The sequence below is a fragment of the Chaetodon auriga genome, chromosome 1 (genome assembly GCF_051107435.1).
Source record: "Chaetodon auriga isolate fChaAug3 chromosome 1, fChaAug3.hap1, whole genome shotgun sequence".
Lineage (NCBI taxonomy): Eukaryota > Metazoa > Chordata > Actinopteri > Chaetodontiformes > Chaetodontidae > Chaetodon > Chaetodon auriga.
Window position 1 is genome coordinate 18,138,632 of NC_135074.1, and position 16,713 is coordinate 18,155,344.

A 16,713-nucleotide genomic window follows, 5' to 3' on the forward strand; every position below is an offset into this window, starting at 1 on the left:
CATTTCCTCATGCATCCATGCGGCCACTCGGGCAGGATAACAGTTAAAGGCTAAATCCGAAGTTTAATGTAGATTTGGTCTGTGTGTAGAAGATTGTCAGTGAAGAAATAGGAAGTGAACCCAGGGAGAAATGTGGAATAAACATGTAGCTTTAACACATGCTGTGCTGATCATCTCACCAACCAGCAGCTTTACATTTTAGATTTCATAACATGAGCCTCTTGACAGGACAAAGGAGTGTGGAGACAGATGTAGGCCCATCATTTGCAAATCCCCGGAGGATGCTGCTCCTCCATCAGCACATCAGCCTGTTTTTCACAGCATGGGCGACACTCTCAAAGTGTCTGTTTCACATCAAAGAGGACGTGCCTGAAACTGTGACATTGATTAATGCATTCAAAACATCCCATCCTCGGCCTGTCGCCTCACCTTTCCACAAAGCCCAGTGAACGGAAGATAAGACATACCGGTGTGACAAAGCGCAGCCTGCAGCCCAAATGTATTCATGGAGCTCCCTCTGTTGGATGAAGTGCGCCTCGGATATTTCAGAGTCACAACCACTTATTCAAGTTTTTTAAGTGCAGACTATTTACCAAGAGCGGTTTAATTAAGATCAATGGGATGGTAATTGTGGCAGCAGAGAAGGAACAAGGCGGGAGAGGTGGAAATATGGCTGATGAAAGTGCTGAGAGAAGAGGAGCCACAGCCGCTGCACGAAGAAGGTGAGTGACAAAACTGTCTGATATGCTAAAAAGAAAAAAGACAAAAATGCGAAAAAATGTGAATAATATTCATGAAAAACGAAGAAAAGAGGATGAAATGGATGGTGGATGTGGCTGTTAATCAGAGGGAGATTCGATATCTAAACAGCAGAGTCTAAATGCACAGATAGGATGAGTGTGAAAGTTTAGTCTGGTTATTGTCCGTCAGATTTTCTCTCTCTCTCTCTCTCTCTCTCACACACACACACACACACACACACACACACACACGCACACACACACACACACTCTTCTTGGTTATGTGTTGAAACCTAAACATGCATTATGTCATGATGTATAAGATCCGGTCCGGGAGGGAAAAGGCAGCTCAAAGCGACACAAAGCGTGTGAAAAGTGCCACTCGGCCCCATTAAGTGTATGTCTGTAAACTGTAAACTCAAGCTTTTTGTTCAGTACAGCACTCTGACGAATTAGTAACACATTTTAGCATTACCATTTCAGAAAATATCACGTGGGATTTTTAAACATGCCTACAGACGAATTGGTAGGGTTTTTTTTGTTTTTTGTTTTTTTTTTTTTTTACTTTTTAGAGAGGTGTTAATAATGTTTGTGTAAATTTTACTTTCCCAGTGGAGTAGTTTTCCCAATGTGCGAAGCTAATTTAAAAAGTGTTGTATTTATTAATTTGAAATTAATTAACACGAGACAAAGCCATACATCATTTGATACTTTTGTTATCAGCTAAAACTAACAAATATTATTGAAAACAGGGCAGGTGAACAAACATCATGTGATTTATTACAGTGAATAGTATCCTGATGAAGTTCAGTTAGAAATACACAGACTGTCATACTAAAAAATAAAAGCTTTAATTCACCTGGATGGCTTTCACTGTTTTTGTTTTTGTTTTTTTTCTTTCTTTTCTTGCATTTTCATTCGCACTGAGCCAAAGTATGTATTTTATACTTTACTATCCTAAATTGCTGTATGAACCTGTGAATGGGCAGGAATAAAATCATCTTCTCTGTTGTCAGTAATAAATGAAGGTTCTACATACTTACACAGCTTTCAACTAAATGTGAACCAAATGGTCAGGTAATATAATCGCTGGTGATGATGTAGACCTACATTTGACACTTTCAGGCTTAAAATCCTAAATCTTTTTTCAATCTTTATTATTTATTCACATTTCACATTGTGTCTGCGAGTCTCACAGCTGTGACTTTAGTGATCCACTAAAATATTCTTTTTTTCTTTTTTTTTCCTTTTTTTTTTACCTTTCATGGTTTATTGCCAAAGCAGCCTATTATCGATGGATTTTCTCATTTATTTTGCGATACTGGCATTTTAAAATCGTATGATATCCTCCCCCAATGTGTAGCCTGATTTACTATTTATTTCCACTTCTCAAAAAAACTGTCAAACATATATGAATGCAAACAAAACCCTAACAAATACTTTCAGCAACCGTCAAGTCAGGATGTCAGCGCGATGATGTGGAGCCCATCCTTGGAATAAAAGCGGACCCCTTGTGGTTACAAAGAGGAACAGATGCAGAGAGCTTAACGTGCCTGCCGGCCTGCAGACGCCTGCACGGTCAGAGCGCGAGTGGGAGGCGGCAACCTGCACCGACAATCACACGGAGACTGGCACGTTGTTGTTGGCTGTTTGTTCTGGTCGGAGGAAGACATCAAGGAGCCGCAGGAAGAAAAAAAAAAAAAAAAGGAAAAAAAAAAAAGGAAAAAAAAAGAACATGGAAAGTGAGAGCAAGAGGAAGATGAGGGAGAGATTTGGCCTGAGGCGGGACATCTTTAAGGAGTTCCTGGCGGAATTTCTGGGGATATTTGTCCTGATAGTGAGTACCTCCCTCTGCACCTGTCACCCAGCTTAAACAGCCGCTTTAAAAGCTGTGAACCAATATGCTAATAAGGTGTCAAACTGGGTCTCCAGGGATATGACTGCTGTCTCTCGTATGTCTCTATTAACAGATAGTATATTCTGGGAATAACAGAGTTCACTTTGATGTGCTCAGCTGTAATTTGCTCCTGACAATTATAACAAGATGTGGCTGACGTGGGGCTGTTTTTCTTCCTCACAACTCCTCCAGAAGTGCAATGTAACATGACATTTGAATCATTATAGCTATAAAAAGTCATTGTTTCCCAGTGATGATCTTATGGAACAAACAAACAAACGTGGGATTAAATTAATTATATGCTTATTTCACTTTGCAGTGCAGTGCAGTCTGTGTTTCCTTCTCATCCCTGGAAAGTTGCCTGCTTTTCAGTTATGTGTTTGTAGACTTGACTGTCCTCCACCTGTCACCCCTGGGCTCTAGGCTCTACCTGTCACCCCAGTGAGTCCACTTTAATGCCTGTGATGCCACATCAGAGGAGGGGTGTATCTTCCATAACAAGACTTTTTTATTTTTGGACCACCGCTCTCCTCTCAACTCTTTTTTTTTTTTTTTTTTTTTTGGTGGTCTGAATTACTTCTGCCTTTTACCTAATAAGTGGGGCATTCATTATTTTTCCAAGCTCCGACTTGGACAAATTGTCTGTGGCAGTCAGAGGCTGTTGTTGGACAAGAGGGCTAGTGTTAATGGCGCCTATAATTGGAATAATTAAAAACAATGAGTCTTTCTACCTTCACCCTTTGTGTTTTTGTTCTTGTCTGTGTCCCAGCTCTTTGGATGTGGTTCAGTGGCCCAGACGGTGCTGAGTAAAGGGGCTCTCGGGGAGCCCTTGACCATCCACGTTGGTTTCACCCTGGGAGTCATGATGGCTGTTTATATGGCAGGGGGAGTGTCAGGTAACATTAGCCCACGCTTTGTATGGACACGTACACAGCTCACATTCATTACAATACTAAATCATCCACTTTCTCAACTATAACAAAAAATATTGTTTCCATTATCAATTACTCTGGAGATTTTTTTCTTGATTAACTGATTAATTACTTGGTCAGGGGATGTCAGATATTTTATACAACATGATATACATCAAAGATATTCAGTTTGCAGTGATATAAAACAGAGACAAGCACACATTCATACAAATAAGAAAGTTTGTATTTCTAGCTTGAGAAGAAAATGACTTGAATACTTAATTGGCTATTTCATAGTTGAGGGTAAAGTTTCTGACAACAGACTAATTGTTGAAGTAAAATTATTTGATATTTCAGCCTGCAAAAAGCTACAAACACGGGCTGGTAACAAAGGTCGTCACTCGGTGTTGTCTGTGACAGAGATGCGTTCTTTGCTCGTGCACGTCTGGCCGTCTCTTTGCTCTCACAGCACAACGACTGTCTTCTCCAGGTCTCTCTGTGCCACTGTTAGCTCCATCTTCATAGTATTTACATGAAAAACCTTTGCAGGAAACTATCTAGCTTCATTCTCCTCTCGGATGATTGATATCATTGGATGAGCTTACTGATGTAGAAAGTGAGGTTATGTATAGTGAAGACCAGTATAGACCTTTGTTATGGACTTGTATTGTTACATAATGGAGAGCATTCAACATAAACTAACTCTAAACTAACTCTTCTCTGGTCTAGAGGGTAAAAATTACCAACACTAATGGGGAAAATGTTTTTATTTTTATTGGAGAATAAATGAAGTGCTTAATTACGCTCTCTGCTGGGCTGATTTTCAGTTTAAGAGTGGTGTCAGTGTGCTGGAGGGCTGAAGATATCATGTCCTGATGTCCAAATGGGACTTTATAGGGTGCATTCCTCAGGGATTATAGCAAGAGGAGTCCTGTGTGTTCCCTGTAATGATAGGGATAGGAGGGGAATAGCTGTTAAATGTCAATGCTTTTCATGGGCTTGCTGAGCCAAAATTGTGAGTGTCCATTAATCAGCAACTAAGGGATTCATTATGTTGAGGGCGGCACTGTGCAGGCCTCATGAAATGTCGTACGGTCATTTCCATCACTGTGGGAAGTGAACAGTCATCAACAGCAGAGAGACCACATACTGTATATGTTGCTCATAAATGTTTGAAGAAATAGTTTGATTTTGGTAAATATACTTATTATATTATTATTATATTATATACTTGTCCATTAAAAATACATAAGATACAAGCAGCAGGCAGCTATCTTAGCTTAGCATAAAGAAATGGGGGGAAACAGCCACACCTGCTAGCACCCTGAAAGCTCTTTAATGAACACGTCAGGGCTCGTGTTTAGTCCACGCAAAAACTGAATTGTAAAAACAGCCTTTCATGAGGTGATAAACTAGGTTTTGTACAAATTAAGCAAAATATGACTTGTTAGTCAGCTTTCAAGGTACTAGTAGGTGGATTTTGTTAGCTTCAGACAGAGCCAGGCTAGCAAGCTAACTAGCTGCTGGCTTACACCATACAGACATGAGAGTGGTACCGATCCTCTCATCTAACTCTCAACAAGAACGTAAATAATTGAATTTCCTAAAATATCAAACAATTCCTTTAAACCCTTTCTTTAAAAGTGTTTCTAAAGAAAAAGTCCCGCATTGCACAAATTCTCTGTAATTATATATTTATTTTGTGTATTTGAAGAGATTTAAAATGATCCACTGACTTTTTTACAGAGAATGGGAAAAGCACAATAAATGAATATATTGGTATGTGAATAAGGCTTTTCATCTCTGTCTTGTGTAGGATGGCTGTTGTGGTCACCCTGACTCATGTTACAGTCTTACTTGTGCTCCATGTTTAATGAGAGGAGTTGTAAAGCTTCAGAGGAATAGCAAAAAAAGCCTGAGGACAGGGAGGTTAATATATGGAGAGCTTTTGCTGCATGACTGGGCCATTCAGCCCCGGGGTCCACAGCTCAGTGGGAAGCTTCTGTCCAACGACATCTCTGAAGATGATCATAGGTATTGGACTAATGAGCTTTACTGGGGCATGGGTCTCTGGAGAGGAGGGGGGTCAGGTGTGACAAGCCTGGCTTTCAAGGCTTCCCTGGCAGGGAGGCCCCATAGGAGAAGAAAACACAATTGTTTTCACTTTGTAGTCCCAGATTTTAGATGACAGTGTACCGTAAGTGTGACACATCATGGTCACTCTAATGACCCGCAGTCTACGTGTGCCTTAAGCAGATTCAGGCAGATTATGTCAGATGCAATTCAGACAGGCAGGTCTGGCTGGTTGTCGTGGTCAGTGTTTGTGAACAGGATGGGGAGATTAACAATGGGCGCATGGCTGATACCCCCAGTGGGGTTACCACAGCGAGGTCAAAGCCAAGATCCCAGAGTGTTAAATAAATGACCCCACACTGCCATCACAGCCCAGTAACATTTGGCTGGAATGTGTTCAAACACGCCTCTCAAGGACAATGCAGAATATAGGAAAACAGGTCGACCCTGAAGGCACACAAACCCAGTGCTCTCAGTTTGAAAATACCCTGAAAGTTTTGAATGAGTGAGCACCAGAGGGTTCCAACACAGTCACCAGGCAGCCTGTCACTGGTTTAATCCACCGCACTCAGTTTACCTTATTTTCTAAGAGAAGACACAAGAGACGTTTAAAATGCCATCCCTCTCAGCTCGGTCACAGATGCTTGACATTTGATTCAGAGCTGAAAGGTTGAAAGAGATTCATCAATTAATCAATTACAATTAATTGGAATCTGCAACTATTATTATTATTATTATTATGATAATTATTGTTTAAAGGGGAATATCAAAGGTCTTGGGGGGTAGTACTGCATATGTGAATAAAGTTGTACAAAGCCTTTCATGGCTCCAGAGGGAGCTGTGTGAAGGGTGATAAATTGCCTCAAGTGATGTCACTCGAGTCAGCGTCAGATGGCTCTGAAGACTACAAATTTGAAGATGAATTGCTTGAGGCTTGCAGCTTGAGGCTACATTAGTGCTGCTAGCAAATGCATCTAAATCACTCCAGGACTCAGGTTGCATTGTGGGTAATGTAGGCACGAGATTTTTGATAGTTTTTCATCATGACAGAGTTGTAACAGACCGATGCCAAATCACTGAGTACTTCTGCATCATTTTTCATTCAAAAATACAAAACACTTGCTGCTTCCAGCTGAGCCGTGCTGCTTTTATTTGTCTTATGTGATAATTAACTTACTGTTTTTGTAGTGTGGATTTAATAACTGGCAGATTTATTGATACTGAAAATAATCTGTAGTTGCAACCCTCATATGATTGATTTGATTCATAATAAATTGTGTTGTTTGTTATTGTTCTGCTCTTCTGTTTAAGATACAGTCTATTATGTTTTAGGCGAGCCTTTGTGCAGATGTTACTTGATTTCGCTCATCTTTTTTTTTTTTTTTTTTCGTTGTTGCATTGTTTCAGGAGCACACGTGAATCCTGCCGTCTCTCTGGCCATGGTAATCCTGGGGAAGCTGCCTCTGAAGAAGTTCCCCGTGTATGTAGCAGCACAGTTCCTGGGGGCTTTTGCTGGATCCTGTGCTGTCTATGGGTTGTATTATGGTGGGTGTAAATGTCATTTTTATCAGAAAACTGCCTCAGGATGGAGGTCAACGAGGTTATGTGGATAGCCTTTCTGAGAAACCTCATCAAGTCTGAAACACTGAGATTAGTGAGGTTATCGGGCTAATTTAGGCCTCCTGTACTGAAATAAATATCCTCCTGCAATTATATTCCCCAGTTATATTTCTAATAATAGAAACACAAATATTAGAGGAGCTTCGTAATAATTGCATGAACAGTTGCTTATCTTTATTGTGTTCTTTGTGTGTTCTTTTCCACAGATGCTTTGATGGAGTATACCAATGGAGAATTTGTTGTTACTGGTGCAAATGCCACAGCCAACATATTTGCATCTTATCCTGCAAAACATCTCTCAGTCCTAAATGGGTTTGTTGATCAGGTGGGGCTTATGATTAACTTGTAACTTATAATCCTCCCTGAAAATATATTATGATATACCAGTGTCTAAGTAAGGTATCATGTAAGAATCCCAACCACATCCATGGAAAACTAGGCTTTATATAGTTTATAAACCTGCCTGATAACATAATGTTTTTGAATCTTATATCAGTTTTAACATTGGAGGGATTTTGCCTCTTTTCTGTATGAAATTATTGATGTCAGTGAGATAGCAAACATTTTCCAACAGATTATGTGCGTATGGAAGCTACTAGAGCATACAGAGATACATGCGAGCATGCATTTAGTGCAGTCATGGGTATGGATGTAAGCATTAATGGACATGTGAGCTGTTTACTGATGTATGAACAGTTCTGCTTTGATGCTGAGAATAACATCCATCTGTCCTGGATGCTTGTAAGGCAAGATGCATGTTAGTTTATGTGAAGGCAGTGAGGGCATTAAAGATCTTATCTGTATTTTTTTTAACTTATATTTCAAAAGACAGCCATGACCTGTGAAGGAATTTGAGAGCAATAGCAGGTTCTAATGGTGTGTTTTGATATTGATCATCTATATAATGGTCATTTGGATCACAGACTGTGTGCCTTTAAATGGTCAAATTAGAATCTGTGGAATTAAAAAAGAGAAACATTTTATAGATGCCTTTGAAAAATATGTTAAATATGTGACAGATTATATTATCTAATTATCTAAATCTGCAGTGTTTTCTTAATAAGCAGCCATATGGGGCTGTACAGTGGAGCTGCCTTGCAGACTAAAACCGGGGTAAAGGGGAAGCCCCATAATTAGCTTAGACAGACTTAGGGCAGAGGTCACCACTGCAGATGAGGTAACTCAAAAACATCCTCACAAAAACAACAACAAAGATAGAGTAAGCTGTGGTGTTTTATTTCTATACTTCAGGATCGCTCCCTTCATTTTGAACTGTGACGTATGTGTTGTTGTAGTCTTGAATTTTGTGAATATGACTGATACGCTTTTGTTTTCAAGGTAATTGCAACTGGTGCTCTGATCCTGTGCATCCTGGCCATCACTGACAAGAAGAACATCGGTGCTCCAAAAGGCATGGAGCCTCTGTGCATCGGCCTGATCATCTTAGCCATCGGAGTGTCCATGGGTCTGAACTGTGGCTATCCAATCAACCCGGCACGGGACCTCGGCCCACGGTTCTTCACGGCTGTCGCTGGGTGGGGAATGGACGTATTCAGGTAATTTTGCTGATGTAGAAACAGAATGGTGCCTGTTTTTACCCATAAAGTACAAAAGTAAGTAAGAAATGTTTTCTGAGGCTCCTGCCTTGAAGACCTAAAAGTCCATTATTTAGTGCTGCTCTCACTCTCACCAGTGCCTGAGCTGTAGTAGTAGATGTGTGATGTAAGGAAGGCTCCTCTTCCGTTTCCCACATTGAGAGCAGCATTTGTAGCTCCATCTCTGCTCTCTTGACAATCTGAATCAATATTTCAAGACCATGCGTGTATTTCCTGCATTTTGAAAAAGGGCTGTGGGATTGAAGTGAACAGGGAGAGATTCCACGTGAATGAGTATGAAATACTCAACGCTTCATTGTATGTTCCTCAGCATCTCTTTCATCCTTTATTCTATCCCTGTCAGCACAGCACATTTCCTGGTCCTATTTTGTTTTGTTTTTATATTTATACTCAAAAAGATGTAATCTTGTAATCAGATTAGGAAAAAACACAAAATATTTCTCTTATATAATGGATAAAATTTCCTTAAAGTCAGTAATTTATTGTTTTGGCCACTTGGAGCAGCAGAAGCACGGTGTGAACACATTGTTGACATGTCATCGTCTTTTACATTAATATGCAGTTCCTTATGACACATCCAGCAGTTATGGAGCAATGTTATGAGTGAAATATCTGGCTCTTTAGCTGCTAAATGCTCCACTATGTTTACTGCCTGCTGTGAGTATGAGCAGCGAGAGCGAACCAAAACAGTTGGACGGTTAAACAATGAGCTGAAACTCTGTAAAGCAGATGAGAACTCATGTGATGACCGTCGGTTCATCATTATGAGTGACATTGCTCACATTACACACTGTCATTTGATATGTGTGTTATTATAAAAACATCAATTATAGCTGCTTTAAAGGGCATTTAGTTCTCAAAGCAATACTGTCTGCATGTTGCAGATGGAACATTTGGAACATGGAACATTTCCAGAATCTAAAACTTCACACTAAAATGTTGATCCTGTTTATGTCAACATCAGTTGCGTTTGCTCTTCTTGAGTATCTGTGAGTGGAGCCTCCTTTCCAGTGTTTTGAGTTAAGCTTTAATTATCACTGAAGCAAAGCAGTGTGATGCCTGGACAGCTCTTCTCAGGCTCTGAGGATATCAGCGTCCGTTGTTTGGTGGCTCGGTCAGTCGAGAGGATTTTTTTTTTTTTTCCAAAAACCTCCAGATAATGACGAGGCATGCTAACTGTTGCCCCCTAAAATACCCAAAGCTGTAGGCATTTCAGGAGCTGATCTCATCCACCCCTGGCACCTTTCCACCGAGCAGCTTTCTAACTAACCGATGAACTCTGCCAATGAGGTATTGCGGGCTCAGAGTTTCCAGATCCTTCCAGGTCACGTTTGTGTCAGTGTTTCTTCTTCTGCTTTCCGTCAACGGCTGCTGAGAACAGTAACCTGTTTTCTGCTGAGATGATGAATGGTTTACCAGAGTGTCTTTGAGGTGCTCAAAAGATGCTCCCTGTTGCCTCTTGCAGCTCTATACAGAGGTACAACCTCATAAATTGCAGTCTTTTGGTATGATGGTAACTAGCGTCAGTTGAAAATTGTGTTGCCTATATCTGTTTTGACTGGTGACAGATATATGCTGTTTGTGTCCTCAGTGCCCTGCCCCTCTATTTTAAACCCCAGCCCTTGAAAGTGTCAATATGTGGTTGTCAAACTGAGAACAAAACACTACTTGGACAATAATGGTGCCTCTATAAAAGCAGTAAAAGCGCAGACCTGCATTTAAAATGTTGTCCAGTACAAGAAAGGATTTTTAAAAGCAGAATTCTTGATGTATCTTGAATAAATCATAATATTAAGGGGTTGAAGGCAGCCTGAAGGCTATGGGAACGATGCAGTTTCTGATGCTCTCTGTCCCCATACCACAGCTTTAACTATCAGCAGATGGCTCATATGACATAATAGCTATATAGCAAGATTGCACACATAAGCCCTTAGTACTATCATGTTCATAGCATGTATAAAGTATGTACTAAATCTGACTTAATCTTATACATTCATGATATAAACACAGCAGCTACAAATGCAGTGTAATGTGAAAAAGCACTCAAGTGAGGCTGAGGATTTCTGTGCATTACAGTGCTTTTACAGCACCGAGTGTGACCGTGCTTCAGTGTCCACATAGCGTCAATGTGACCCACTGGGTGTCCTGATTATCTTAGCTGTGGCCATAGATTAAAGTCTGTAATCCAGCCACCTCCCTCCTTTAGTCCACTTCCTGAATGTGCACAGGTGAGAAAGATGACCCTCTCAGACGCTTGTTTACTCTCAGGTCTGTGCATCAGTTCTGTTGACTGAAGCCCTTTCACCTGCACTAAAGGCTCCGAACAGCCACATTGACCAGCAGGACTCTAATCTCCGTCCGGCTCCGTCTGAGGTCAGCCAGAGTGAGAATGAGGACACATGCAGTAGGTCTGACACACAGAGCTCCTTAAGCCTTTACTGTAATCTGGGATAACTGCCTATAACTCGCCTCAGGTAGGACAATACTGACAGAAACACAGGGTTTGCAGAGGCACAGGACAGGTTCAGGTACATTATTTCATCTAAAGAGTGTGGCAGCAATTTAATGGTGTATTTCTATAAAATTGGGGGATGAGAGGTGGCTTAAAAGAGGAATGGTCAAAGTCCTGGAGACTCCAGGAAGTGACTGTGATGAAACAAAACATAGTCCACCACACAAGCAGCCATAAAACCATTTTTATACTTCAGTGTTTCTACAGAGTAAACAAACAAGATTAAACATGTTAATTAGTGGGCTTAAAAGGTGCAGGTAGTCATTGCCTTTGGACAGAGCCAGGGTCACTTTTCCTTCTGTCTCCAGTCTTTGTGCTAAGCTAAGCTAACTGGCTGTTGGCCTCACATTTACCAGGCACACATGAGTGGTATCAATCTTCTCACCCAACTTGTGGCAAGTAAACAAATAAATCTATTTCCTAAAAGGTCTACCCATTCCTTTTATCTCGTTTGCTAATTTGTAAGTCAACACTAACCAAATCAACCAGAGTATAACATTTCCGAACTGCTCCACCTATTCCTTTAAACCAAAATTTGAAGGTTTGAAGGATTTGTTGATTCTGCAGTCATTCAGCTGTCTTGAGTCGTCCAATGACCTGAACGTCCACACCATGTGACATGAATGTGACATTAGACTCCCCCTGCCTGCTCAGCCTTCTCATGCAGACTCTTCATCTCTGTTAAAAACGAGTCGTCTGGTGTCAGTTATTTTGGACTTGACGTAGCTGCTTCAGAGCCACAGAGGTGCCAAACAAAGGTTTAAGATTTTAAGCTTGAACTCATGCAGGGTGCTGTGTAAATAATTGTTTATCTTGTTATAATAATGAATGTGTATGTGTCCTCCTCACTGCAGAGCTGGAGGTTGCTGGTGGTGGATCCCCGTGGCAGGGCCCATGGTGGGTGGAGCAGTTGGAGCTGGTGTTTACTTCCTCTTCATTGAGTTGCACCACCCTGAGCCTGAAAAACAGGAAGAGAACAACGTTCAGGACAAATATGAAATGATAACGATGAGTTAAGATTTAGAAAAGCAACTAAGCAGCTGATTTTCACCCTGTGCAGAAGGCAAAATGTTCATGTAGATGAAGCCGTTTTATACATTTCTACAATTAAAATCTACAGTCAGTGGTTTAATACAAAGCATGCATTTGACTGCACATATTTTTAAAGTATGCATGACTGTTTGATGAAGCCTTTAAAGTCTCTTTTTGTAGAAAGCCAAGTCTCTTTCTAGGTTTCAGGTTTTACCTGCCAGGAGCTCTTTCATATATCAGAATATTAAACTTTCTTGATAACTGTAATCTCGTTTGACATAAAGGTTTGTCTTTAACCTATGGAGAGTATAACTATGCAGTATTTTTAGTCTCTTACTTCTTAACCAGGATCACCTCCTCTTGTTAGAAATGTTTGCCAAGTTCCTGTACAGCATTTTTATTTTCACTACCTGACAGGCAGGGGTAGCACTTAGAAAACCATGTGGAAATGTAGTTATTTATATTACTTTTAGCCAATCTGTTACAGTAATGGTGTGTTTTGTGGAGTGACGTCCTTCCTCTGTTTCACTTCATCCTTTGCATGTGTGAAAAAAATGTGTGATTGATTACTTTATCTTGTGAAACACTTTTATGCAGAAAATCCAGCCTTAAATGATTATTTTGGTTTTGCTTATTTTTTCATTCGTCTCCATTATTTTGTGGCACACAAACATATTGCTGGATTACATATTTACTCATTACAGACACTCTTGATTTGTAACTTTTCACAACACATAAGTGTGTCTAAGTGTCTACTTTCTGCTAAAAAAAATCCACATTTTATTTTGTGTCCAGCACAAACTTCATGGCACTGAACTTGCTGATGAACTGTGCTTGAGTCAGTGAAAATGATGAGATGCAAACACTGGCTGTAACTGTTTACATTCTAAACTCTTCAAAGCTGAGGGGAAATGTGTAATAAAGCACAAATATTCGTCATGGCTTAACTTTGGTTCCAAGTTCAGCATCATAAATTGGGCAAAACAGCTATTGCAAAAGGAAATATACTGCTTGGAAATGTAAAAGGTGTAAAACACTTTGCCTCATTAATTGTACTTTTGATATGTGTGAGCACAGAAATCTGAACCCAGTGTCAACAGGCTGTGTTTTAGAAGTTGTGACCCAGCCTGGCAGAATGAATAACAAGCTTTGGGCACCACAGTCTGACCGCAGGATCCATTTAGACCTATGCTGAGGTTAATGTGGGTACCTGCTGTCAGTCGAGCAGGTGTCTGTACATACATTAATTGTGAGATTGTGTTATTCTGCACTGAATGTTATTTTACAACAGCACAACTGAAGAGTCCGTTTGCGAAAAACAGATAAAGGCCTTCTTAAAATGAATAAACCAACACCAGCCTGATTGATACTCGACTACAAAGTAAACACAAACAAAAAAAAAAGATTGAAGAAGATAAATCAAAGTGACAATATCTGTTTTTACAAATGAATCTTTCAATTGTACATTTGTAGACACTTTTCTGGCAATGTGACAATCACTTGAATTAGTTTTAATGAGCTTTTTTCATTTGTTTGTTTTGCTTGTGTGCAACAGAAGAAAATGTGAAGACAGTCAGCGGCACAGACATCAGAGTGATTTTGCTGTGATGTCTTTTACCACAGACAGTTTAACACTGATGAAGTGCGCCCGTTAAAGCCCTGCATGTGGCCTGTGTTTGAATCACAGTAATTACAGCGTGCGTGTTTGAAAAGCAGCTGACGGTGTTTGTTTCACTGAATCTGTTCAGCTCGGCAGTGAACTGGTGTATAGGTTGGTACTCGTCTCTCCCTCTGATGTTAGTGCTTCTGTACTGAGTGGAGCCTGAAAAAAAGTCAACAAAAAAAACATTTGAATCTTTTAAAGTTTTGTTTTTTGTTGCTTATTTTAAGTTGTTTTTTCTAAGTTAGTTTCTGAACATTATTTCCTTGATCTCTCTGAATCAGCTGTCTTTCTTTTACACTTCAGTGCATCTTAATATTGAATAAAGTTTGTTGAAATGATTTGTTTGTTCACACTTTTGTAGATTTTCTAGAAATTCTCAGTGATGGTGTAACAATATATGATAGCACAATATTTTGTGATACAAAAATGTCACAATATACAAAAAAATGTGTTTTCATTTAGAAAGCATTGAATGCCAGAGTTTGAAAAATCGTTTACAACCACTACCAAGAGTCAGAGGCTTTTTTCCCACTAAAGAAAAATTCCTTTTGCTTCTCCTAAAAATGAATAACATTGACAAATGTTCCACTGATCATTTGAAGGTCACTTTCTGTGAAGATCTTCTCCAAAGATGTTTGTAGTGAGAATTCTTGTCCAATCATAATAATAACCCAGCCAGGTTAGGTTTTCATGAAATTATAGAAAAAAAAAATAAGCCTTTTCAAAGAGTGCGTTCGGACATGCCACAGTAGAAAGAGCACAGGTGTAACAAAAAAATGGATGATTGATGGATGAAATCTATTCAGCTGCTTCAGTTTCAGGGTCCCGTCATTAATGCTATCAACACCTGTGCTTCTCCTACTATGACAAGGCAAACTGTCTGCTGCGAAAATTAAATTCAGTTTATTTATGTAAGGGTTTGGTTGTAAATTAAAAAAAAAAAAAAAAAAAAAAAAAAAAACACATTTTACTCATTGAAGTGATTTTACACTGAAATCCTGAAAGAAAATCTAATACATATAATCTAATCTAATATATCTAATATATAAAGACATTTTATGTCTGTGGAGGAATAAACCTTCTGAAACTCTTTGCTCCAAAAATGAGGTCATTTGATGTCCAGACAGACATTTGAAGAGGTCAGGAATGGCCAATGTGCCCTCATTTCCAAATATGCCCTCACTCACATACCCACACACACCCACACACACCCACACACACACCCACACACACACACACACACACACACACACACACGTGCACACATTTATCTGACAAATAAAATCTTCCACCATTACTTAGTCCAGAGCACTAAATCAGCATCAGTTATCAACAGCAGTAGGTCATACGGCGGCAGAAATACATTAAAATGTGAAAGAAGACAACTGGAACTGGCTTATATAACTTCATGGAGAATGGATGAGGAGTGTGTTTGTTCGGTTCAGTGGTTGCAGAGCTCTTCCCCAGAGTGTATCCTCGCTTTGGCTTGAATAATAACAGCTTTACGTAATAATGGACCACACTAGCTGCTGTGCTCATGTGAAAGTATTACTTCAGTATTTTTGTCGTCAGTCTGAGGAGACGTTATGTGTTTGATTCCTTTTGGCTTCCCTGACTCAGTCTCATTCTCAACGTGGTTCATTGTACTGTATTTTTTGTCTGAAAAGGAGAAAGTTTTGTGTTTGTTCAGCATGCCCAGACATGAAAGCAAACACACATGCACGCGTGCGCACACACACACACACACACACACACACACACACACACACACACACACACACACACACACAGACTTTTATTCGTTTCCTGTATACTGACCCTAACTGCAACCTTAACCACTTGGGGACACAGCTTTTGTACATTTTTTCAAATTTCAATTTTCAATTTTCTGTTACTGAACAATTCAATTTTCAATCGCACCAGCCTTCCCCAGTTAACTGATCTTGAGTCAGAAATATGTCCCCAGAAAGTCATATCCACACACACACACACACACACACACACACACACACACAAACAGAGTACTTGGAAAAGCAAAGGTTCACAGTGTTTGCTCTTCCAAACTGTTCACCTGCAGATGTGACATCACACATTAGATAAACTGTGACTTTAACTCTTTTGCTGCTGGACTGAATGGAGGTTTACAGTTTGACATGTTGTTCTGTTCAGGCTTAATGTGCGAGTGCGAGTTTATATGTGTGTGAACATTGACCTGATTGAGGACTGCGCGTTGTTCTTCACTGTCATATTCCATAAATACATCCAGTATGAAAAATGTAGTGATTCAATGACAGCAACACAGTATCTCTAATCTCTAAATTAACAATATCAGATGACAGACGGAGAATCATCTGAATCCACTTTGCCACTAAAGCCTCTCTAGTCAACATTAAGAGAAACTGAATGGTTTCTCTGTGTACCTTCAAACAATCGGGTATGCTTCCTGGAAGGCATAAAAGTAGGCTGGAGAGCAGCTGTTGCCCTATCACCTGCTTACGTATTTCTTTGCACACTGATTTCCAGCATTGTTGAACTTTTTTTGCAATCTCACAGAAAATGTAGTCTGGGTCCGCTAACTACTTTGTAGCTGGGACAAATTGGAGAAGCGCCCATTGTATACTTACTATAAATATATGGAGATATGTGATG

The 16,713-nt window shown here is 39.9% G+C and overlaps 1 protein-coding gene across 1 annotated transcript; it reads left to right on the forward strand.

The window, feature by feature from the left end:
* The first annotated feature begins 2,405 nt into the window (after positions 1–2,405).
* On the forward strand, positions 2,406–13,563 carry aqp9b (aquaporin 9b). The gene is made up of 6 exons (XM_076727857.1): positions 2,406–2,577; positions 3,407–3,533; positions 7,029–7,166; positions 7,448–7,566; positions 8,580–8,797; positions 12,224–13,563. Exons 1-6 carry the CDS (start codon positions 2,476–2,478, stop codon positions 12,384–12,386), a joined length of 867 nt encoding a protein of 288 aa, XP_076583972.1. The 5' UTR covers positions 2,406–2,475; the 3' UTR covers positions 12,387–13,563.
* The last annotated feature ends 3,150 nt before the right edge of the window (positions 13,564–16,713 follow it).